The following is a 26,954-nucleotide window of genomic DNA, read 5'->3' on the forward strand; positions in this document are numbered from 1 at the left end:
GAGATGTGTCAGTCTACCACTACAAACAGCTAAAGACATGTGTCAGTCTAGCACTACAAACAGCTAAAGACATGTGTCAGTCTACCACTACAAACAGCTAAAGACATGTGTCAGTCTACCACTACAAACAGCTAAAGAGATGTGTCAGTCTACCACTACAAACAGCTAAAGACATGTGTCAGTCTACCACTACAAACAGCTAAAGAGATGTGTCAGTCTACCACTACAAACAGCTAAAGAGATGTGTCAGTCTACCACTACAAACAGCTAAAGACATGTGTCAGTCTTCCACTACAAACAGCTAAAGAGATGTGTCAGTCTACCACTACAAACAGCTAAAGACATGTGTCAGTCTTCCACTACAAACAGCTAAAGACATGTGTCAGTCTTCCACTACAAACAGCTAAAGAGATGTGTCAGTCTACCACTACAAACAGCTAAAGACATGTGTCAGTCTTCCACTACAAACAGCTAAAGAGATGTGTCAGTCTTCCACTACAAACAGCTAAAGAGATGTGTCAGTCTTCCACTACAAACAGCTAAAGACATGTGTCAGTCTTCCACTACAAACAGCTAAAGAGATGTGTCAGTCTTCCACTACAAACAGCTAAAGAGATGTGTCAGTCTTCCTCTACAAACAGCTAAAGAGATGTGTCAGTCTTCCACTACAAACAGCTAAAGAGATGTGTCAGTCTTCCTCTACAAACAGCTAAAGACATGTGTCAGTCTTCCACTACAAACAGCTAAAGAGATGTGTCAGTCTTCCACTACAAACAGCTAAAGAGATGTGTCAGTCTTCCTCTACAAACAGCTAAAGAGATGTGTCAGTCTTCCACTACAAACAGCTAAAGACATGTGTCAGTCTACCACTACAAACAGCTAAAGACATGTGTCAGTCTTCCACTACAAACAGCTAAAGAGATGTGTCAGTCTACCACTACAAACAGCTAAAGACATGTGTCAGTCTACCACTACAAACAGCTAAAGAGATGTGTCAGTCTACCACTACAAACAGCTAAAGAGATGTGTCAGTCTACCACTACAAACAGCTAAAGACATGTGTCAGTCTACCACTACAAACAGCTAAAGAGATGTGTCAGTCTTCCACTACAAACAGCTAAAGACATGTGTCAGTCTTCCACTACAAACAGCTAAAGAGATGTGTCAGTCTTCCACTACAAACAGCTAAAGAGATGTGTCAGTCTTCCTCTACAAACAGCTAAAGAGATGTGTCAGTCTTCCACTACAAACAGCTAAAGACATGTGTCAGTCTTCCTCTACAAACAGCTAAAGACATGTGTCAGTCTAGCACTACAAACAGCTAAAGACATGTGTCAGTCTACCACTACAAACAGCTAAAGACATGTGTCAGTCTAGCACTACAAACAGCTAAAGACATGTGTCAGTCTACCACTACAAACAGCTAAAGACATGTGTCAGTCTAGCACTACAAACAGCTAAAGACAAACCGCGCAGGAAAATTCTGAGTGATTAAATTACTTATTTGTTATTATTCAATTCCAACCAGTCATTTGAAGATTATCACATCAGTGTGATTTTCACCTCATCAGTGAAGTGTAAGGACTACAGGGAACTGGCCTGCTGATGTGGGTGGCCTTTGTCCCAAATGGCACCCTATTCCCTTAATAATAGTGCACTACTTTCAACCATGACCATAGGGCTCTGATCAAAAGTAGTGCACTATAAAGGGAATAGGGTGCCATTTGGGATGGACATGTGGTGTTTCTTAGCTGGCTATAGGGCAGAGGTCAGGCAAACAGGCAGCAATATCACAGGCAGCAACTGTCCATCAATAACAACTCAGCCATTACTGTCGACAGTGAGAATTGTTTCCTATCCACTGGGCCAGAAGGAGAGATCTGCACTGAATTGAGAGCACATGCTAGCTGATTAGGTGCGTAAATAATTGACCAGCTCTTCTGTAGGAGCATTGGAGGTTCCTGGGTCTACATCCGAGAAGAGCAAACTGTCACTACTCTGTGTTGGTGGTGCACTGCATAGACTGCCCCAACCCTTACAATCACACACAAACCATTCAATTCATCTTGAAACAGGAAGGCCATGACTCAAAGTGAAGCTTGACTCAGGTGCGGGACTCTACAAGTCTATCAAAACACTGCTCAGAGCAAGACTCATACACTCTGCTCAGAGCAAGATTCATACACTCTGCTCAGAGCAAGACTCATATACTCTGCTCAGAGCAAGACTCATATACTCTGCTCAGAGCAAGACTCATACACTCTGCTCAGAGCAGGACTCATACACTCTGCTCAGAGCAAGACTCATACACTCTGCTCAGAGCAAGACTCATACACTCTGCTCAGAGCAAGACTCATACACTCTGCTCAGAGCAAGACTCATACACTCTGCTCAGAGCAAGACTCATACACTCTGCTCAGAGCAAGACTCATACACTCTGCTCAGAGAAAGACTCATACACTCTGCTCAGAGCAGGACTCATACACTCTGCTCAGAGCAAGACTCATACACTCTGCTCAGAGCAGGACTCATACACTCTGCTCAGAGCAGGACTCATACACTCTGCTCAGAGCAAGACTCATACACTCTGCTCAGAGCAAGACGCATACACTCTGCTCAGAGCAAGACTCATACACTCTGCTCAGAGCAAGACTCATACACTCTGCTCAGAGCAAGACTCATACACTCTGCTCAGAGCAAGACTCATACACTCTGCTCAGAGCAAGACTTAAGCTGCATCTCAAATTTCCCCCTATTCCCTATGGGCCCCGGTCAAAAGTAGTGCACTATGTACAGAAGGGAACAGGGTGCCATTTAGGATGCATCTTAAGCCAGTGCCACAGGCATCAAGTCTAGAAAAGGTCCGTTTTGACTGATGAAGGATTTCTATCCTGCTTGAACCATAGCAACAATGAATGGTCTTTGCCATTGCCAACAATACATTTCACCTTACACCGTTAATTTAGTGAAAAAGCATAGATTGTCTAGTGACCATGGCCAATATCTGTCAAGTAATGGAATAAACAATCATAGACTTTCTCTAAAATATAGAACGTTGATATATCATCGATATGCCCGCTATCATTGTGACATGCCAGGGGTGCTTTATAACATTTGTATAGATCTCGTTGCTATACAGGCCAAAGCATTTTCTATGTTGCCCGCTATGCATTTTCCAATGGTTGACTGAAATGTAGGGTAGAGGGTGGCTACTATATGGGACATCAATTAATTTGGTCAAAAACATTTCATTTCCCTTTGCGCCATAATTAAATGATCTTCCTGAAAGTCCATAATTGCTGTGACAAAAACAATTTATACATTTCTTCCTCAACATAAATGATTATGCCATCAGTGAAATGACTTAACTTCAACTGTAAAAGTCCATAGGTTTCTGTGAAGTAAAACAACAGAAAATGTCACTCAGTCAGAGTTTCTAAATCATACTGTACTGTCTTTGAGTCAGTCATGTGCCTGGTCTAAATAACAAACTGGCTAGTTTGTCTGTCTGTTAAGAGAAGTGTGGGCTGTACGTTGATCCTGCTTCTCTGAACGACAGGGTGAAGCTGTATTTCTCCATCCACTCACTTCAATAATTTCACCCGATCGCTCTTCCTCATATGTTCTTGGTCTGATCATTTTGATTGCTGCTGCCACCTACTATGATTAATCACACCGTAAGGGCGGTTTGCTATCAATTTATCAATGAGCATAATATCTAACAAGTGGGGAAAGGTTAGGCGGAAAATTATGAAACTAACTTACATTCTGACTGAGTGACAGCAAACTTGGTTGCCCGCTGGAAGTTGAGGTCACACAGACACAGACACACACATACACACACACCCCTATGTGTGTTGTTCCTGCCGCTTTTTTGGAGGGCATAGGGCCTCCCAACTGGCGGCCAAGTGGGTGGGCCTATGCCCTCCAAGTCCCCTCAATGGCTACAACCCTGCCTAGTCATGTGAAATCCATAGATTTGTGCGTCAATCGACTGTAGGGTGGCACCCTGCCCCACAATACCTACAATGTTACATTGTGACTGTACTCAGAGCCAGAGTGCATGCTGGGAGCAAGCAGAATAGTTGGATCTTTTGTGTGGACCACTCTGCTTTGAAGTCACTTTTCCTTTTCAGAACCCCTTTGGCTCGGGTTGAACCTGGATCTTGCAGGGCTCTGGTCCTCCTGGGCCTGAATGGTGCCGCTGTTCCCCGGAGGAAGGCACTTATCCAAAAGGACTCGAGCTGTTAGGGAAGTGGAGATGAATAATTCCAGCACAGAGAGACCTGGCACCATTCACCATCCTCTGTTCCTGGACCCAGGGGAAAATTGGGCTTCATACTGTATTTGGTCCCACGATGTGAAAAATGGGCCCCGGACTTGAGGTCTCCGAGTTTCAGTGTGACAATTCTCAATACTGGTGTGTAATTGACATGTGGTCCTAGTTGCAGGTGGAACTGTTACAAGTAGCTCCTTAAAGGTTGTTCTGTTTGGGTCCTGGTGGTCTCTGGGATGGAGTTTTGTTATGGCCATTCTGTTTGACTTTCAGATCAGGTGGTTACAGTACAGTATGTATCAACCAATGGCAACCGTTTGCCAGACATTTGCTTACTCCATGCTGGCGATGATGTATTTGCATGGGTTAACGTAGCAACACTAAAAACACAATGAGGCTGTGTAAAAAAACACTAGGCGTGATTACATGGCTTTACTAAAGACCGTGGCTGCCTATTCCCTATATAGTGCACTACTTTTGACCAGGGCACATAGGATGCCATTTGGGTCACAGCCTGAATGAAATAAACAAGGTCTGTTTGTGAGAATGTACACGTACTGTATATCAGATTTATAGACTGACCCTGTCGTATTTCTACCATTACAGCACCACAGTCTAGCTTTGATGATTACTTCATGGCAAGGGCGCACATTACTAGATCTAATAATGGACATTGTCTAACGTGCCGTTCACAAACTCCATTCCTGGAGAGCTATTTGAACGTGCAAGTCTTTGTTCCAGACGGACACTAAAACACCAGTTTCAAACAACCGACTGACTTTGGTCTTAAGTTCGGACCGTGGCCAGCTTCATCCGGTGTGTTAGTGCTGGCCTGTAACAAAAACCTGCACAGTCAATAGATACAAGACACTTCATTGCCAAGCAACCAAGGTTGGTGTTGTTTGTTTATGGTACAGCATGGTGACTCTGAAGTGCAACAAATACACATATACAACACATTCGGAAAGGATTCAGACACCTTGACTTTTTACACATTTTGTTTTGCGTTACAACCTTATTCTAAAACTGATTACATTCTTTTTTTCTCATCAATCTACACACAATACCCCATAATGACTAAGTAAAAACAGGGTTTTATAAATGTTTGCAAATTTATTACAAAATAAAAAACTGAAATAAGTATTCAGACCCTTTACTCAGTACTTTGTTGAAGCCTCTTTGGCAGCGATTACAGCCTCGATTCTTCTTGGGTATTACGCTGCAAGCTTGGCACACTTGTATTTGGGGAGTTTCTCCCATTCTTCTCCGCAGATGCTCTCAAGCTCTGTCAGGTTAGACGGGGAGCGTCGCTGCACAGGTTTTTTCAGGTCTCTCCAGAGATGTTCGATCGGGTTCAAGTCCGGGCTCTGGCTGGGCCACTCAAGGACATTCAGAGACTTGTCCCGAAGCCACTCCTGCGTTGCCTTGGCTGTGTGCTTAGGGTCGTTGTCCTGTTGGAAGGTGAACCTTTGCCCCAGTCTGAGGTCCTGAGCGATTTGGAGCAGGTTTTCATTAAGGATCTTTCTGTACTTTGCTCTGTTCATCTTTCCCTCGATACTGGCTAGTCTTGCAGTCCCTGCTGCTGAAAAACATCCCCACAGCATGATGCTGTCACCACCATGCTTCACCATAGGGATGGTGCCAGGTTTCCTCCAGGTGTGACGTTTAGCATTCAGGCCAAAGAGTTTAATTTTGGTTTCATCAGATCAGATAATCTTGTTTCTCATGGTCTGAGAGTCATTTAGGTGCCTTTTGGCAAACTCCAAGCAGGCTGCCATGTGCCTTTTACTGAGTGGCTTCCGTCTGGCAACTCTACCATGAAGCCTGGTTGGTGGAGTGCTGCAGAGATGGTTGTCCTTCTGGAAGGTTCTCCCATCTCCACAGAGGAACTCTGGAGCTTTGTCAGAGTGACCATCGGGTTTTTGGTCACCTCCCCCGATTGCTCAGTTTGGTGGCTCTTGGTGGTTCCAAACTTCTTCCATTTAAGAATGATGGAGGCCACTGTGTTCTTGGGGACCTTCAATGCTGCAGATTGGTTTGGCACACTTCCCCAGATCTGTGCCTCGACAGAATCCTATCTCGGAGCTCTATGGCCAATTCCTTCGACCTCATGGCTTTGTTTTTGCTCTGACATGCACTGTCAACTGTGAGACCTCATATAGACAGGTGTGTGTGTTTCCAAACAATATCAAATCCATTGAATTTACCACAGGTGGACTCCAATCAAGTTGTAGAAACATCTCAAAGATGATCAATGGAAACAGGATGCACCTGAGTGTCACGATCGCTGTCTTCAAATTCCCTGTCATAAATGAGCCAAGGTGCAGCGTGCATGTAATTCCACATCTGTAATAATTGAAGTGAAACCTTCCCAAAAAACAGGTAAACAGAAACCAAACGTGATGCAACCGTGGCGCACACAAACACTCACAGAAAATAAATAATTACCCACAAACACATGTGGGAAAAAGGCTGCCTAAGTATGATTCCCAATCAGAGACAACGATAGACAGCTGCCTCTGATTGGGAACCATACCCGGCCAACAAAGAAACAGACAAACTAGAATGCCCACCCAAATCACACCCTGACCTAACCAAATAGAGAAATATAAAGGCTCTCTAAGGTCAGGGCGTGACACTGAGATCAATTTAGAGTCTCATAGCAAAGAGTCTAAAATAAGGTATTTTGTTTTTTCATTTTTAATACATTTTCAAAAGTTTAGGAAAACCTGTTTTTGCTTCTTTATTACGGGGTATTGTGTGTAAATTGATGAGAAAAATAAATAATTGAATCCATTTTAGAATAAGGCTGTAGTTGTAACAAGATGTGGAAAACGTAAAGGGGTCTGAATACTTTCCTTATGCACCATATACTATCCCCAGCCTCACCTCATACAACAAAACATTCACCCACATCCATTTAAATGTATACAGTGTGTACATTCACAAACAGGACTGGAGACTGTTGAAGACCCCTGCTCTAACAGTAAGGTATTAGTTCAGTATACATACCAAATCCATTGTCATCGAACAACTGGATTAGGCTTATGGGAACTAAACAAAGAGGTATGATACTGATGTATGAGTGTACACATTCTCATACTCATCCCCCATGGGAATCAAACCCACAACCCTGGCGTTGCAAGTGTCATGCTCTACCAAGTGAGACACACAGCAGCTCTTAATGGTGTGTGTCCCAAATGGCACTATTTCCTAAGGGCTCTGGCCAAACATAGTACACTATGAAGTAAACAGGGTGCCATTTGTGACGCAACTACAAAGTGTTGGAGAAGCTATTAATGACACAAAATAACACAAATAGCAGAATTGGTTATCGCAGTGTCCTGTTTTCATTTTCAGTTGTATCTTTAGTTGATGAAGTAGTAATTCCATTGAAGATGTTGGATGTTAGGTGCATGTGCGGAATGCAATATGGCTGGGGTGTATTGATTAGTGAACACCGTAGCAAACCATAGCAAAAGGTTTTGAAACCGAAAACGTTTTTATTAAAACAAGCATTTCTTATTGGACAAGTTCAGGTAAATCCCTCCCTGTTTAGGAGCTAACTCTCTGTTCTTAATCCATCCTGAGGAGCTGTACAGTGAGTGTGTGTGTGTGTGTGTGTGTGTGTGTGTGTGTGTGTGTGTGTGTGTGTGTGTGTGTGTGTGTGTGTGTGTGTGTGTGTGTGTGTGTGTGTGTGTGTGTGTGTGTGTGTGTGTGTGTGTGTGTGTGTGTGTGTGTGTGTGTGTGTGTGTGTGCGTGCGTGCGTGCGTGCGTGTGCGCATGAGAGAGAGACAGATGGAATGAAAGAGAGAAAGAAAGAAAGGGTTAGAATGTGAGACAGAGAGAATGAGAGAGAGAGACAGATGTAAAGTGCAGAGAGGAGGCAGAGTGTGTGTGTGTGTATGTGAAAGAGAGAGCGAGAGAGAGAGAGAGAGAGAAAGAGAGAGAGAGAGAGAGAGTGAAAAAAGAGAGGGTAGACAGATTGTGTGAATGGGAGATTAAAAGGAAGAACGAGCCACACAGCTACATAGAAACAGCCCCTGTACAATAGAGTCCCTATCTATTGGTGGTTATCTGTTTCAGCACCGTGGACAGCATTTGACTGCTGTTCGCTCTCTAGGAATCTTAATCACTACTGTAGAAGTAAACTACAGTCTATTAGTGGCTATTAGTGGCTACAGACTTCAACCGAATGGAGAGATGATACAGGAGCTAACCAGTCGGGTGTCAGAGCCGTCACAGCCCGTCACATCCCAGAAAGCGGACTTTAAGGTATTGCAAAGCAGTACGAAGAATCATTTTTCATTTTAACTCTGATCAAGGACCAGGGTGTCAGCTTAAAATGTCAGCTTCACACACATACATGTATATTTTAAGAAGGCTCATCGTTCACATTCTCTGTGTGTGTATATGTGTGCATGCGTGTACGTGTGTGTGTGGCAGTTTGAGGCTTTGCCAGCTCTTATGTGATGTGAGTTGATCAGAGAGCTGAGAGGCCTGGGGAGTGAGGGCCTTAGACACGTGTTGTGAGAGCTGAGAGGCCTGGGGGAGTGAGGGCCTTAGACACGTGTTGTGAGAGCTGAAAGGCCTGGGGAGTGAGGGCCTTAGACACGTGTTGTGAGAGCTGAGAGGCCTGGGGGAGTGAGGGCCTTAGACACGTGTTGTGAGAGCTGAGAGGCCTGGGGGAGTGAGGGCCTTAGACACGTGTTGTGAGAGCTGAAAGGCCTGGGGAGTGAGGGCCTTAGACACGTGTTGTGAGAGCTGAGAGGCCTGGGGGAGTGAGGGCCTTAGACACGTGTTGTGAGAGCTAAAAGGCCTGGGGAGTGAGGGCCTTAGACACGTGTTGTGAGAGCTGAAAGGCCTGGGGAGTGAGGGCCTTAGACACGTGTTGTGAGAGCTGAGAGGCCTGGGGGAGTGAGGGCCTTAGACACGTGTTGTGAGAGCTGAAAGGCCTGGGGAGTGAGGGCCTTAGACACGTGTTGTGAGAGCTGGCGAGGCCTGGGGGAGTGAGGGCCTAAAAGGAAAACTTTTTCAACTTCATATTCATCATCTCCAGCACCACCCCAACATCAACATCTGTGATGCGTTTCTATATTTTGTAGTAAAAAAAGATTGAGGAAGATAAAAGTTTCCAATGACATCATCAGTGTGCATCGTGTGATTTTGACCAGTTGTGAGTAGGCATTGTCTACTAAATTGTCTACTAATTGTCTACTAATTGGTTGATGATTTCACAGGAAACACTTATCTTCCTCAATCTTTTTTTACAACAAAACATAGAAACACGCCATTTTCACATACAGTATGTTGTGGTGGTGTTGGAGATGATGAAAATGAAGCTGACATTTTTTTTACATTTCCTGTTATAATCAGCCATTGCAGCTCCACTTAGGGTTCACGGGGTCACAGCTAGTGTGTGAATGTGAGAGATAGACAGAGAGAGTTTGTGTGTATGTGTGTGTGAGAGAAAGCGAGAGAGAAAGAAAGGGGGATAGTTTGTGTTTATGTGTGAGAGAGAGAGCGAGAGAGAGAAAGAGAGAGAGAGAGACAGAGAGAGAGAGAGAAAGAGAGAGAGAGAGAGTGTGTGTGTCTAACAGCTGTAGGTCATTATGGGTCAACGTCCAAACTCTCAGAGCCACCGACACAACCGCATTAAGACACACCAGTGTGAACCAGACGAAGGAAGAGGAATACTGGTCTTGGTTCTGTTAAATATACTGCTGGTCCTGGTCCTGTTAAATATACTGCTGGTCTTGGTTCTGTTAAATATACTGCTGGTCTTGGTCCTGTTAAATATACTGCTGGTCTTGGTCCTGTTAAATATACTGCTGGTCTTGGTCCTGTTAAATATACTGCTGGTCTTGGTTCTGTTAAATATACTGCTGTTCTTGGTCCTGTAAAATATACTGCTGGTCTTGGTTCTGTTAAATATACTGCTGGTCTTGGTCCTAATAAATATACTGCTGGTCTTGGTCCTGTTAAATATACTGCTGGTATTGGTCCTGTAAAATATATACTGCTGGTCTTGGTTCTGTTAAATATACTGCTGGTATTGGTCCTGTAAAATATATACTGCTGGTCTTGGTTCTGTTAAATATACTGCTGGTCTTGGTTCTGTTAAATATACTGCTGGTCTTGGTTCTGTTAAATATACTGCTGTTCTTGGTTCTGTTAAATATACTGCTGGTCCTGGTCCTGTAAAATATATACTGCTGGTCTTGGTTCTGTTAAATATACTGCTGGTCTTGGTTCTGTTAAATATACTGCTGGTCTTGGTCCTGTTAAATATACTGCTGGTCTTGGTCCTGTTAAATATACTGCTGGTCTTGGTCCTGTTAAATATACTGCTGGTCCTGGTCCTGTTAAATATACTGCTGGTCTTGGTTCTGTTAAATATACTGCTGGTCTTGGTCCTGTTAAATATACTGCTGGTCTTGGTCCTGTTAAATATACTGCTGGTCTTGGTCCTGTTAAATATACTGCTGGTGTTGGTCCTGTTAAATATACTGCTGGTCCTGGTCCTGTTAAATATACTGCTGGTCCTGGTCCTAAAAAATATACTGCTGGTCCTGGTCCTGTTAAATATACTGCTGGTCTTGGTCCTGTTAAATATACTGCTGGTCTTGGTCCTGTTAAATATACTGCTGGTCTTGGTCCTAATAAATATACTGCTGGTCCTGGTCCTGTTAAATATACTGCTGGTCTTGGTCCTAATAAATATACTGCTGGTCTTGGTCCTAATAAATATACTGATGGTCCTGGTCCTGTTAAATATACTGCTGGTCTTGGTCCTAATAAATATACTGCTGGTCCTGGTCCTGTTAAATATACTGCTGGTCCTGGTCCTGTTAAATATACTGCTAGTCTTGGTCCTGTTAAATATACTGCTGGTTTTGGTCCAGTTAAATATACTGCTGGTTTTGGTCCAGTTAAATATACTGCTGTTCTTGGTCCTGTTAAATATACTGCAGGTATTGGTCCTGTAAAATATATACTGCTGGTCTTGGTTCTGTTAAATATACTGCTGGTCTTGGTCCTGTTAAATATACTGCTGGTCCTGGTCCTGTAAAATATATACTGCTGGTCTTGGTCCTGTAAAATATATACTGCTGGTCTTGGTTCTGTTAAATATACTGCTGGTTTTGGTCCAGTTAAATATACTGCTGTTCTTGGTCCTGTTAAATATACTGCTGGTCTTGGTCCTGTAAAATATATACTGCTGGTCTTGGTTCTGTTAAATATACTGCTGGTCCTGGTCCTGTAAAATATATACTGCTGGTCTTGGTTCTGTTAAATATACTGCTGGTCCTGGTCCTGTTAAATATACTGCTGGTCTTGGTCCTGTTAAATATACTGCTGGTCTTGGTCCTAATAAATATACTGCTGGTCCTGGTCCTGTTAAATATACTGCTGGTCTTGGTCCTGTTAAATATACTGCTGGTCCTGGTCCTGTTAAATATACTGCTAGTCTTGGTTCTGTTAAATATACTGCTGGTCTTTGTCCTGTTAAATATACTGCTGGTCTTGGTCCTGTTAAATATACTGCTGGTCTTGGTCCTAATAAATATACTGCTGGTCTTGGTCCTGTTAAATATACTGCTGGTCTTGGTCCTGTTAAATATACTGCTGGTCTTGGTCCTGTTAAATATACTGCTGGTCTTGGTCCTAATAAATATACTGCTGGTCCTGGTCCTGTTAAATATACTGCTGGTGTTGGTCCTGTTAAATATACTCCTGGTCCTGGTCCTGTTAAATATACTGCTGGTCCTGGTCCTGTTAAATATACTGCTGGTCCTGGTCCTGTTAAATATACTGCTGGTCTTGGTCCTGTTAAATATACTGCTGGTCTTGGTCCTAATAAATATACTGCTGGTCTTGGTCCTGTTAAATATACTGCTGGTCTTGGTCCTAATAAATATACTGCTGATCCTGGTCCTGTTAAATATACTGCTGGTCTTGGTCCTAATAAATATACTGCTGGTCTTGGTCCTGTTAAATATACTGCTGGTCTTGGTCCTAATGAATATACTGCTAGTCTTGGTCCTGTTAAATATACTGCTAGTCTTGGTCCTAATAAATATACTGCTAGTCTTGGTCCTAATAAATATACTGCTGGTCTTGGTCCTGTTAAATATACTGCTGGTCTTGGTCCTGTTAAATATACTGCTAGTCTTGGTCCTAATAAATATACTGCTAGTCTTGGTCCTAATAAATATACTGCTGGTCTTGGTCCTGTTAAATATACTGCTGGTCTTGGTCCTGTTAAATATACTGCTGGTCTTGGTCCTGTTAAATATACTGCGTGTCTTGGTCCTAATAAATATACTGCTGGTCTTGGTCCTGTTAAATATACTGCTGGTCTTGGTCCTGTTAAATATACTGCTGGTCTTGGTTCTGTTAAATATACTGCTGGTCTTGGTCCTGTTAAATATACTGCTGGTCTTGGTCCTGTTAAATATACTGCTGGTCTTGGTCCTAATAAATATACTGCTGGTCTTGGTCCTGTTAAATATACTGCTGGTCTTGGTCCTGTTAAATATACTGCTGATCTTGGTTCTGTTAAATATACTGCTGGTCTTGGTCCTGTTAAATGTACTGCTGGTCTTGGTTCTGTTAAATATACTGCTGGTCCTGGTCCTGTTAAATATACTGCTGGTCTTGGTCCTGTTAAATATACTGCTGGTCTTGGTTCTGTTAAATATACTGCTGGTCTTGGTTCTGTTAAATATACTGCTGGTCTTGGTTCTGTTAAATATACTGCTGGTCTTGGTCCTGTTAAATATACTGCTGGTCTTGGTCCTGTTAAATATACTGCTGGTCTTGGTCCTGTTAAATATACTGCTGGTCTTGGTCCTGTTAAATATACTGCTGGTCTTGGTCCTGTTAAATATACTGCTGGTCTTGGTCCTAATAAATATACTGCTAGTCTTGGTCCTGTTAAATATACTGCTGGTCTTAGTGCTGTAAAATATCCTGCTGGCCTTGGTCCTGTTAAAATACTGCTGGTATTGGTTCTGTAAAATACACTGCAAGTGATGAGGAAACAAACCCATGTTAGGCTATATAATAGATCTGATGCTATATGTGACCTACAGTTCATTTACTCCAGTGAATTCAGGAAGGTTAAAAAACTAACCGGTGTTACTACATTAATATCAAGTAATATCAAGGCCTATCTCTGCAGTACTGTTGTATAGCCATTACAGTAAGCATCTCTGCAGTACTGTTGTATAGCCATTACAGTAAGCATCTCTGCAGTACTGTTGTATAATGATGACAGTAAATACTTCTGCCAGTAAGGTAGGTACTTTTCAGTACATTTTCAAAAATGAAAACACGCAGCGAACTATTTGTTTCTTTAAAAATCTGCTGTATGTAAAATATTGTGTACTACAGCTTGGAAAATAATTCAATGTTTGTTTCCAACATTAGGGCTGTTTTCCTAACACGATACTAACAAGTATCGCAATACTGGTATCGTCCCGGCCCTATTGGACAGTACAGTAACCTGTTCTGTGGATCACTCACCTTGAGCTTCTTGACATTGACACAGGGGTCGTTGGAGAAGCTCTCGGTGTCAGCAATCTGGATGTCTGCCTTCTCCAGCTCATTGGTCAAGTCATTCCTCACCTGAGAGAAAGACAGACAGAGAGAGGGAGAGAGAGAGACAGAGTGTGAGAGAGAGAGAGAGAGAGAAAGAGAGAGAGAGAGAGAGAGAGAGAGAGAGAGAGAGAGAGAGAGAGAGAGAGAGAGAGAGAGAGAGAGAGAGAGAGAGAGAGAGAGAGAGAGAGAGAGAGAGAGAGAGAGAGAGAGAGAGAGAGAGAGAAGGACGGAATGAGTCATCCTCATATCAGGTCTTATTTTTATAGTGCTTTCTTTACACATTCATCAATTCTTAGTTGCTTACTAACAGCTTTCAGGGCCTGCACCATTAAGAGGCCAAAGAGAGGCAGTAGACAGTGGCAAGCAAAAACTCCTTATTAGGAAGAAACCTTGAGAGGAACAAGACCACACAGTGAGTTAGAGGGGATACTAGTTGGTGTTGTCCAGCCAGAGACACAGTAAGGTCTAATTGCACTGTTCTGCTCACAACAATATCCCTGTTGTCTACCTGTCTCCCAAATGGCACCCTATTCCTATTGCCCTGGTCAAGAGTAGTGCATTACATATGGAATATGGTGCCATTTGGGACGCAGACAATTTCTAACTGATTCCAGATCAGTCTGGAAGCATCCCGCCCGTGGACCATCTCCAGTGGACCCTGCACCCCTACTGAGATATGGACAGACTTCAGTTATTTCTCCCTTAATTTAGTCTCTGGATCCCCCCAGCAGAAACTATTTGTAATTGTCAATTAAAAAATTAGAATATACTGTAAATTCCAGAAATGAAAATTGCTCCTTGGTTCCCGTCGAGTCTCAAGCACTCGATATTAAGCCAAGGAGGCAGTAAGCTGCATTTGTTTCTTAGCTAAAGCTGCTGAGCTAATGTTGACTTAGTGGTATTTTAGGGACACTGGGGGAAAACATGCAGGTGTTACTACTGAATGCAGCATTGGGCAGACACAGTAGGGTACAGAAATATCCCTATTTGTTTAGGAGGTAATGCATACTGTGTGTCTCATAGTAGCCCCATGTGTGTATGAGCAAAGAGAGGGAGAAAAAGAGAGAAAGCGAGAGAGAGGGAGAGAGAGAGAGAGAGAGAGAGAGAGAGAGAGAGAGAGAGAGAGAGAGTGAGAGAGAGAGGGAGGGAGAAAGAGGGAGAGAGAGAGAGACAGAGCGAGAGAGAGAGCGAGCGAGAATTAAAAAAAGAGGGAGAGAGAGAGAAAGAGAAAGAGGGAGAGTGAGAGTGAGAGAGAGAGAACGAGGGAGTGAGAGAGAGAGAGAGCAAGAGGGAGAGAGACAGAGAGAGAGCAAGAGGGAGAGTGTGAGAGAGAGAGAGAGAGAAAGAGGGAGTGAGAGAGAGAGAGAGAGAGAGCAAGAGGGAGAGAGAGAGAGAGAGAGAGCAAGAGGGAGAGAGAGAGAGAGAGAGAGAGTGAAAAAGAGAGAGACCAAGATTAAGGTAGAGAGAAGAGACCTTAAAGTGAAGAGTTAAGCAGAGGGGCTGCATGGCTCCAGGGAGGAAGGTAGGAGGGCTGCAGCAGAAGGCTGACCGGCCGTCTAGGCGAGAGGGGAACTCCAGAGGGTTAGTGGGTTAGTAACCACAGAAGGCCCAGCCATGGAGGGTGGTGAGTACGCTACAGTGTGATGTGATGAAATGGATAATGCAGTTAACGCTGTGGTGACCTGTCAAGTGAACCAGAATAGACACATGAACAGGAAGTAATGAGAGTTAGCTACAGGAAACACTACAGTGTACTACAGTGATAGCTAGGCAGGCAAAAAAGGCTTTTAGAACCATGTGGTCATTGTGTTGGGTGTGTGTTTGTGTGCGTGTGTCTGTGGGAATGCATGCTTGTGCTTCAGTCTGTGTACTTTACTTGTAAACAGCATATCTAGGACATATTTTACAATTGGCTCATTCATCCCCCTCCTCTCCCCTGTAACTATTCCCCAGGTCGTTGCTGCAAATGAGAACGTGTTCTCAGTCAACTTACCTGGTAAAATAACGGTAAATAAAAATATTGGCCACCTACTGGTCTAACTTCATTGGGAGGCTAATATATATTTGATTCATTGAGCCATCACAGTGGTAGGTAAATGGCTGTATGGAGGTAGATAATGGTGTGAAGATGAAGTGGTTTGCCTCCCTGTGCCATGTTGACTCCAGTAGTGGTTCATCTTACTGTGGATGGTGTCCCAAATGGCACCCTATTCCCTATGTGGTGCACTAGTTTTGACCAGGGCCCATAGGGAAACCCATACACCTCTGGTCAAAAGAAGTGCACTACACACAGGGAGTAGGGTGCCATTTGGGACGCATTCCAGGCATCCATTCCTCTCATTCTTCCTGATTCATTCTCTCACAAACTCCTAGCTATAACTCAACCACCAATTCCTTTATGCTAAATGTCCAGTATTTATCCCAGCTACAACAATATTCACGGTTGAACTAAGGCCAGGTCAACACACACACACACACATGTAGGAACGTGTGCAAGATCACATGCATGCAAACACACCGCAGATGAATTTGTCCACTTCCATCAGGAATGGAAGGAACACTACATCTAACTAAAAGAAAGAGCTTGAGAAAGAGAAGGGCTGCTATTCTAGGAAACCGTCTGTCAGAGTGTGCAAGTGTCTCCTTGTTTATGTCGGACTTGGGCCTGTAGATCCTGGAGACCATCAGAAGACAATGTACTAGCTTGTCTGCTCTGACTTGACTTATTATTCCTGAAGAGCAAAGCCAGGTTGTATTGATCCTGCTGTTGTCTACACGTAGCAGAGTGTTGAAGGAATGTTAGACAACATGGTTCCATGAGAGTCAGTTATGAGTGTGTGTGTAGGTGGTTGTGTATGTGTGTATGTGCGTGTGAGTGTATGTGTGTATATGTCTCTCTCTCTGTGTGTGTGTGTGTGTGTGTGTGTGTGTGTGTGTGTGTGTGTGTGTGTGTGTGTGTGTGTGTGTGTGTGTGTGTGTGTGTGTGTGTGTGTGTGTGCGATCGTGCGTGTGTATGTGTGTGTGTGTGCGTGTGCGTTTGTGTGTGTGTGTGTGCGATCGTGCGTGTGTGTGTGTGTGTGTGCGTGTGCGTTTGTGTGTGTGAACATGTTTTTCTTGCAATTTAATGTGTGTATCTTAGTTGAATAACAGCTACTTTATATTCACAAAAACACATTAAATAAGCCCCCGGAGACGTCTTCCATTGTGAAGTCCCCAATTCAAACACATTATCTTTCCATTAGACACACAAAACCCACCTCAGCCATTTATACAAACAGAGACACAGTGTTCTCACACACACACACACACGGCAGAGCCATTACTGAACACCAGTCCACAGTAGTGAGCTGTGGAGTGCACAGTGTGTTTGTGTACACCATGCAGTGGGTCTGTATTTACAGTATTGTTGTCATGATACCAGAATTTTGACTTCTATACCAATACTATCTTAAGGCCATCAGACTGTTAAATAGCTATCACTAGCCTGCATCCACCCAGTATCCTGCCATGAACATAGTCACTAGCCGGCAACCACCCGGTACCTTAAAGGCTGGTCACTTTAATAATGTCAACATACTGATATACCCATTTATAATGTATATACTGTGTTGCTGCATATATATTTATTTAACCTTTATTTAACTAGGCAAGTCAGTTAAGAACAAATTATTGTTTACAATGACGGCCTACCACAGCCAAACCCTAACCCAGACGACGCTGGGCCAATTGTGCGCCACCCTATGGGACTCCCAATCACAGCCGGTTGTGAAACAGCCCGGAATTGAACCAGGGTATGTAGTGACGACTCTAGCACTGAGATGCAGTGCCTTAGACCGCTGCACCACTCAGGTGTACATACATATTCTATTCCATCCTACATATTCTTCAGATATACTACATATTCTATCCACATACTGTCCAGAATGTCTATACATCCAATCACACAAATATATATATACTGTACATACACTATTGTTCAAAAGTTTGGGGTCACTTAGAAATGTTCTTGTTTTTGAAAGAAAAGCACATTTTTTGTCCATTAAAATAACATAAAATTGATCAGAAATACAGTGTAGACATTGTTAATGTTGTAAATGACTGTTGTAGATGCAAAGACCTTTCTTCTGAAACTTGTCAGTCTATTCATGCTCTGAGAAATGACGGCTATTCTATGTGAGAAATTGCCAAGAAACTGAAGATCTCGTACAACGCTGTGTCCTACTCCCTTCACAGAACAGCGCAAACTGTCTCTAACCAGAATAGAAAGAGGAGTGGGAGGCCCCGGTGCACAACTGAACAAGAGGACAAGTACATTAGTTTCTAGTTTGAGAAACAGACGCCTCACAAGTCCTCAACTGGCAGCTTCATTCAATGGTACTTGCAAAACACCAGTCTCAACGTCAACAGTGAAGAGGCGACTCCAGGATGATGGCCTTGCGCTAGCTGCTAGCCGCGGCTCGCTAGCTGTCTAGAGCATATTGGACTGTTAGCTGTATAGATCCATCGGCCAACTTCTTGGGCCACAATACCTATTTTGCCAATTGGACTTTGACCCCTCTGCTACTCGGAACCCTACTAATCCATCACGACTGGTCTATCGACGTCACCGCACGCAGAGGCTAAAACAGACTTTCCTCCGTCGAGACATCCCTCTAAGGCCCTTCTGCTAGCCCCGGCCTGCTAGCTGTCTGAATCGCCGTGTCTCCAGCCATCCCAACCACTCACTGGACCCCTATTGATCACTCGGCTACGCATGCCTCTCCCTAATATCAATATGCTTTGTCCATTACTATCCTGGTTAGTAATTATTATTATTTCACTGTAGAGCCTCTAGCCCTGCTCAATATGCCTTAACCTACCATTTAGTTCCACCTCCCATATATGCGGTGACATCACCTGGTTTAAACGTCTCTAGAGACAATATCTCTCTCATCATTACTCAATGCCTAGGTTTACCTCCAATGTACTCACATCCTACCATACCTCTGTCTGTACATTTCTCTTGAATCTATTCTCTCACGCCCAGAAACCTGCTCCTTTTACTCTCTGCTCTGAACGCACTAGACGACCAGTCCTGATCCAGGCCCTGCAGTCCCTAGCTCCACTCCTACTCCCCAGGTGCTCTCATGCATGTTAACATTAGAAACCCCCTCCCTAAGTTTGTTTTATTCACTGCTTTAGCACACTCTGACAACCCGGATGTCCTAGCCGTGTCTGAAGCCTGGCTTAGGAAGTCTACCAAAAACCCAGAGATTTCCATCCCTAACTATAACATTTTCCAATAAGACAGAACTGCCAAAGGGGGCGGTGTTGTAATCTACTGCAGAGATAATCTGCAGAGTTCTGTCTTACTATCCAGGTCTGTACCCAAACAATTCGAAATTCTACTTTTAAAAATTCATCTTACCAGAAACAAGTCTGTCACCGTTGCCGGTTGCTATAGACCACCCTCTGCCCCCAGCTGTGCCCTGGACACCATATGTGAACTGATGGCCCCCCATCTCTCTTCAGAGCTCGTGCTGCTAGGTGACCTAAACTGTGACATGCTTAACACCCCGGCCATCCTACAATCTAAGCCTGATGCCCTCAATCTCACACAAATTATCAATGAACCCAACAGGTACAACCGCAAATCCGTGAACACGGGCACCCTCATAGATATCATCCTAACCAACTTGCCCTCCAAATACACTTCTGCTGTTTTCAACCAAGATCTAAGTGATTACTGCCTCATTACCTGCATCTGTAATGGGTTCGCGGTCAAACGACCACCCCTCATCACTGTCAAACGCTCCCTAAAACACTAAAACACGTTCTTTAAAAGTGCCTTCCTCACTATCTTAAATAGGCATGCCCCATTAAAAAAAAATGGAACCAGGAACAGATATAGCTCTTGGTTCTGTCCAGACCTGACTGCCCTTGACCAGCACAAAAACATCCTATGCCGTTCTGCTTAAGCATCGAACAGCCCCCGTGATATGCAACTTTTCAGGGTAGTTAGGAACAAATATACACAGGCAGTTAAGAAAGCTAAGGCTAGCAGAAAAAGCAGAAATTTGCATCCTGTAGCACAAACTCCAAAAAGTTCTGGGACACTGTAAAGTCCATGGAGAATAAGAGCACACCCTCCCAGCTTCCCACTGCACTGAGGCTAGTTAACACTGTCACCACCGATAAATCCACTATAATTGAGAATTTCAATAAGCATTTTTCTACGGCTGGCCATGCTTTCCACCTGGCTACCCCTACCCCAATCAACAGCCCTCCACCCCCCACAGCAACTTGCCTAAACCTCCCCCACTTCTCCTTCACCCAAATCCAGATAGCTGATGTTCTGAAAGAGCTGCAAAATCTGGACCCCTACAAATCAGCTGGGTTAGACAATCTGTACCCTCTCTTTCTAAAAGGATCTACCGAAACTGTTGCAACGCCAATTACTAGCCTGTTCAACCTCTCTTTTGTATCGTCTGAGATTCCCAAAGATTGGAAAGTTGCCACGGTCATCCCCCTCTTCAAAGGGGGAGACACTCTAGACCCAAACTGCTCCAGACCTATATCTATTCTACCCTGCCTTTCTAAGGTCTTCGAAAGCCAAGTTAACTTACAGATTACCGACCATTTCGAATCCCACCGTACCTTCTCTGCTATGAAATCTGGTTTCAGAGCTGGTCATGGGTGCACCTCAGCCACGCTCAAGGTCCTAAACGATATCATAACCGCCATCGACAAGAGACATTACTGTGCAGCCGTCTTTATCGACCTGGCTAAGGCATTCGACTCTGTCAATCACAACATCCTCATTGACAGACTCAACAGCCTTGGTTTCTCAAATGACTGCCTCGCCTGGTTCACCAACTACTTCTCAGACAGAGTTCATTGTGTCAAATCGGAGGGCCTGTTGTCCGGACCTCTGGCAGTCTCTATGGGGGTGCCACAGGGTTCAATTCTCGGGCCGACTCTCTTCTCTGTTTACATCAATGATGTCGCTCTTGCTGCTGGTGATTCTTTGATCCACCTCTACGCAGACGACACCATTCTGTATACCTCTGGCCCTTCTTTGGACACTGTGTTAACTAACCTCCAGAGAAGATTCAATGCCATACAACTCTCCTTCTGTGGCCTCCAACTGCTCCTAAATGCAAGTAAAACTAAATGCATGCTCTTCAACCGATCACTACCCGCCAGTCCAGCATCACTACTCTGGACGGTTCTGACTTATGTGTGGACAACTACAAATACCTAGGAGTCTGGTTAGACTATAAAATCTCCTTCCAGACTCACATTAAACATCTCCAATCCAAAATTAAATCTAGAATTGTCTTCCTATTTCGTAGCAAAGCATCCTTCACTCATACTGCCAAACATACCTTGTAAAACTGACCATCCTACCGATCCTTGACTTCGGCGATGTCCTTTACAAAATAGCCTCCAACACTCTACTCAACAAACTGGATGCAGTCTATCACAGTGCCATCTGTTTTGTCACCAAAGCCCCATATACTACCCACCACTGCGACCTGTACGCTCTCGTTGGCTGGCCCTTGCTTCATACTCGTCGCCCAACCCACTGGCTCCAGGTCATCTACAGGTCACTGCTGAGTAAAGCCCCGCCTTATCTCAGCTCACTGGTCACCATAGCGGCACCCACCTGTAGCACGCGCTCCAGCAGGTATATCTCACTGGTCACCCCCAAAGCCAATTTTACCTTTGGCCTCCTCTCCTTCCAGTTCTCTTCTGCCATTACTGGAACGAACTGCAAAAATCACTAAAGCTGGAGACTCTTACCTCCCTCACTAGCTTTAAGCACCAGCTGTCAGAGCAGCTCACAGATCAGTGCACCTGTACATAGCTCATCTGTAAATAGCCCATCCAATCTACCTCATCCCCATACTGTATTTATTTATTCATCTTGCTCCTTTGCACTCCAGTATTTCTACTTGCACATTCATCTTCTGCACATTCTACCATTCCAGTATTTAATTGCTATATCGTAATTACTTCGCCACCATGGCCTATGTATTGCCTTACCTCTCTTATCCTACCTCATTTGCACACACTGTATATAGATTTTTCTACTGTATTATTGATTGTATGTTTGTTTTATTCCATGTGTAACTCTGTGTTGTTGTATGTGTTGAACTGCTTTGCTTTATCTTGGCCAGGTCGCAGTTGCAAATGAGAACTTGTTCTCAACTAGCCTACCTGGTTAAATAAAGGTGAAATAAAAATAAAACGAAATTAAGATAAAATACTTCTTTATATCCCAAAAAGTTAATTTAGTTGCCGCCATTGATTTGACTAATCCGCTCGTTCAACATGCAGAGAAAGGAATCCGAAAATCTACACCTAAACTTTGTTTCAACAAGTCAGAATACATTTCTATTTATTCCTCAGGTACCCTAAAATGTAAATGAACTATACTATTTCATACAGAAATAAGTATGTCCAATAGGAAAGCAATATTAGCAGGTGCGCGTCCTCTTCATCACATGCGCAAACACAGATTTCCTAGCTGGTGTCATTGAACGAAAACTCATATAAGCCTGAAACCTTGAACAAAGACTGTTGACATCTAGTGGAATTCATAGGAATTGCAATCTGGGAGCTGGCAGTTGAGGACTTGAGGACTCTCAATTAGCCTTTTAAAATGATAAACTTGTATTAGCTAACACATCATGCCATTGGAACACAGGAGAAATGGTTGCTGATAATGGGCCTCTGTACGCCCTATGCTCCATTAAAAAAATATTACTTAAAAATCTGTCGTTTCCAGCTACAATAGTCATTTACAACATTAACAATATCTACACTGTATTTCTGATCAATTTGATGTTATTTTAATGGACAAAAAAACGTGCTTTACTTTCAAAAACAAGGAAATGTATATTCAGTTGAAGTCGGAAGTTTACATACACTTAGGTTGGAGTCATTCAAACTCATTTTTCAACCACTCCACAAATTTCTTGTTAACAAACTATAGTTTTGGCAAGTCGGTTAGGACATCTACTTTGTGCATGACACAAGAAATTTTTCCAACAGTTGTTTACAGACAGATTATTTCACTTATAATTCACCGTCTCACAATTCCAGTGGGTCAGAAGTTTACATACACTAAGTTGACTGTGCCTTTAAACAGCTTGGAAAATCCAGAAAATGATGTCATGGCTTTAGAAGCTTCTGATAGGCTAATTGACATCATTTGAGTCAATGGAGGTGTACCTGTGGATGTATTTCAAGACCTAACTTCAAACTCAGTGCCTCTTTAATTGACATTATGGGAAAATCAAAAGAAATCAGCCAAGACCTCAGAAAAAAATTTGTAGACCTCCACAAGTCTGTTTCATCCTTTAGAGCAATTTCCAAACGCCTGAAGGTACCACGTTCATCTGTACAAACAATAGTACGCAAATATAAACACCATGGGACCACGCAGCTGTCATACCGCTCAGGAAGGAGACGCATTCTGTTTCCTAGAGATGAACGTACTTTGGTGCGAAAAGTGCAAATCAATCCCAGAACAACACCAAAGGACCTTGTGAAGATGCTGGAGGAAACAGGTACAAAAGTATCTATATCCACAGTAAAACGAGTGCTATATCAACATAACCTGAAAGGCCGCTCAGCAAGGAAGAAGCCACTGCTCCAAAACCGCCATAAAAAAGCCAGACTTCGGTTTGCATCTGCACATGGGGACAAAGATTGTACTTTTTGGAGAAATCTCCTCTGGTCTGATAAAACAAAAACATAACCGTTTGGCCATAATGACCATCGTTATGTTTGGAGGAAAAAGGGTTAGGCTTGCAAGCCGAAGAACACCATCCCAAACGTGAAGCACGGGGGTGGCAGCATCATGTTGTGGGGGTGCTTTGCTGCAGGAGGGACTGGTGCACTTAATAGATGCCATCATGAGGAAAGGAAAATTATGTGATATATTGAAGCAACATCTCAAGACATCAGTCAGGAAGTTAAAGCTTGGTCGCAAATGGGTCTTCCAAATTGACAATGACCCCAAGCATACTTCCAAAGTTGTGGCAAAATGGCTTAAGGACAACAAAGTCAAGGTATTGGAATGGCCATCACAAAGCCCTGACCTCAATCCTATTGAAAAAGAACTGAAAAAGCGTGCGTGAGCAAGGAGGCCTACATACCTGACTCAGTTACACCAGCTCTGTCAGGAGGAATGGGCCAAAATTCACCCAACTTATTATGGGAAGCTTGTGGAAGGCCACCCGGAACGTTTGCCCCAAGTTAAACAATTTAAAGGCAATGCTACCAAATTCTAATTGAGTGTATGTAAACTTCTGACCCACTGGGAATGTGATGAAATAAATAAAAGCTGAAACATATCACTCTCTACTATTATTCTGACATTTGACATTCCTAAAATAAAGTGATGATCCTAATTTTTTACCAGGATAAAATGTCAGTTATTGTGAAAAACTGAGGTTAAATGTATTTGGCTAAGGTGTATATAAACATCCGACTTCAACTGTATACATACACTACCGTTCAAAACTTTGGGGTCACTTAGAAATGTCCTTGTTTTTAAAGAAAAGCATGTAGTATATATATATATACAAACATTTATACTACAACGTTGCTTGTCCTAATATTTCTTAATATTGCTTGTCCTATATTTCTTAATTCCATTCTTTCAGATGTGTGTATTGGTGTGTATCGTTAGATATTACTGCACTGTTGGAGCTACTGTAGGAACACAAGCAATTAGCTACACCGGCAAAACTTCTGCTAAATATGTGTATGCGACCAATAAAATTTGATTTGATACTCGATACCATCACGATACATGATGCGAAAACAATACCAAAACGAGACCAAAAAAACAAGGTGTGTTAGCCTAAGTCACAGAACGGCTCTTGATTCAGACAGATATTTTAGGTTCAATATCATTACATTTGAAAAATATATATTTTAAAATGTATGCATTAATGAATCAATTATACAATCATACAAACTTTTTTTTTTTACCAATCTAACTGCATAACAACATAATGGTAATAATTGATTTAAATGGTTAATCTCTATTGATAAACTGGGTAAATCAAGATGTAGCCTCGGCCTATTCACAATACAGGTGGATGCATATTCAATAGGAGTGTGTGCATGCATTGAGATATTGAGCTGGTTTTTGTCTGATTTCATGGGGCTACAGATGAAAAACAATATGTTTCCCTTCCATTTGGCACTTATTTTATGGTACTGATAAACATTTTATTTGTTTGCATAGATGAAGCATTCTCTTTTTTTATAAAAGTGTGCTCTCTCTCTTCAACAACCATTACATCATTCACACACACAGTCAGTTCAAGACTCAAGCAAATGATCTTGACTGGGAGAGATGTGAGGCAGGGGAGACGAAGTGAATGAATAATGTTTTTGGTCACAATCAGCTTTGAAATAAGGAATATTTTGCGTTATTGTTTGCATATTAGCTCAAATAAGGTACTAGGGTAGTGAATTGATGTTAGCTTCAGCTGTAAGCTAGCAAGGAACATTTGCCTACAAAGTTGCAAGCTTCCGTTACCTTCTTGCAATGTAAAGTGTTCTAGCCTGTAATGGGCATTGCTTTGTGAACAGTAACAGATGCAACATTTCTAAATGCCGTGTTGCATTAATCAAGTGTGTTAACTTCTGAAACAGCTAAGTGGTGATTCAGCCCAGCCTCCCAGGGAGTGCAGTGGTTCCCCAGGACAGGCTAGAGCTAGCAGTGGGTGGGTGGAGCAGGCACCGGGACATCGGCTGCGCTCATAGACAGACTTTTATCCTCTCTCAATCGGTAAACGACATGAAACATATTTGACAGAAGTACAGAAAAAAATTGAATTCTAGTACCTGTTTTTTATGTTCTAGCATGGAAAAAGAACCGAAGTTTGGGCCTAGAGTGTAAAACTAATTGACAGTATGCCAGAGAACTCATGGAGAATACGGCTACATATATGGCTGTCCTAGAAGAGCAGCCCTTCTGTCTCAAGATATTTCTATTTGTAAGATGTATGTTCCTTCCATTCCCAACGGACGTGGACAAATCCATCGCCGCCCCACAGAACGTGTAGGTGTGTGTGTGTGTGTGTGTGTGTGTGTGTGTGTGTGTGTGTGTGTGTGTGTGTGTGTGTGTGTGTGTGTGTGTGTGTGTGTGTGTGTGTGTGTGTGTGTGTGTGTGTGTGTGTGTGTGTGTGTGTGTATGTGTGCGTGTATGTTGGTGTGTGTGTTTCTGTGTGTGAAAGAGAAAACGAGAACGAGAGAGGAGCAAGGGAGGGAGGGAAAAATCCTTTATGGTCTGTGCTTGCCTGGGATTCCCCATCTTCCCACAGCAGTCAATACATCAGGAAAGAAATATAATCCCCCCCCACATACACACACACACACCAACACACACAAAAACCAACACACACACACACACTAACACACAAAAACAAACACATGGGGACAGGCTGGGCAAAATGACAGTGTCAGTGTATTGAGTTATGAGTGTTGAATGCCCCAGTGCTCCAAGAGGACATTAGTACAATATGACTCTATTTATATGCAGGGTTTAACAAGCACCAGCAAACACAGACTAAAGACACGGGCATTGATACACTCATATCAGCACACAGGCAGGCACACACACACACGTACGCACATACACACACACACACACACACACACACACACACACACACACACACACACACACACACACACACACACACACACACACACACACACACACACACACACACACACACACACACACACACACGTACGCACATAAACACACAGACCCACACGCATGCTAGTTAAACCCTAACCAGAAACTGTGGATTGATGGCAGCATTCGCGAAAAACTGAAAGCACGTACCACCGCATTTAATCATGGCAAGGCAACTTGGAATATGTCCGAATACAAACAGTGCAGTTATTCCCTCCGTAAGGCAATCAAACAAGCAAAGTGTCAGTATAGAGAAAAAGTGGAGCCGCAATTCAACGGCTCAAACACGAGACGTATGTTGCAGGGTCTACAGTCAACCACGGATTACAAAAAGAAAACCAGCCCCGTCTCGGAAATTGA

General features: G+C 43.1%; 1 protein-coding gene across 2 annotated transcripts in view; it reads right to left on the reverse strand.

Annotated features, from left to right (window-relative positions):
- LOC129830813 (gamma-aminobutyric acid type B receptor subunit 2-like) overlaps nt 1-26,954 on the reverse strand; it is a 415,909-nt gene that overhangs the window by 184,056 nt on the left and 204,899 nt on the right. For both annotated transcript variants that reach the window (XM_055893565.1, XM_055893566.1), the window contains exon 4: nt 13,808-13,909. In XM_055893565.1, coding sequence (XP_055749540.1) covers nt 13,808-13,909 — 102 coding nt within the window. The remainder of the gene's footprint in view (nt 1-13,807; nt 13,910-26,954) is intronic.

The sequence above is a fragment of the Salvelinus fontinalis genome, chromosome 32 (assembly GCF_029448725.1).
Source record: "Salvelinus fontinalis isolate EN_2023a chromosome 32, ASM2944872v1, whole genome shotgun sequence".
Lineage (NCBI taxonomy): Eukaryota > Metazoa > Chordata > Actinopteri > Salmoniformes > Salmonidae > Salvelinus > Salvelinus fontinalis.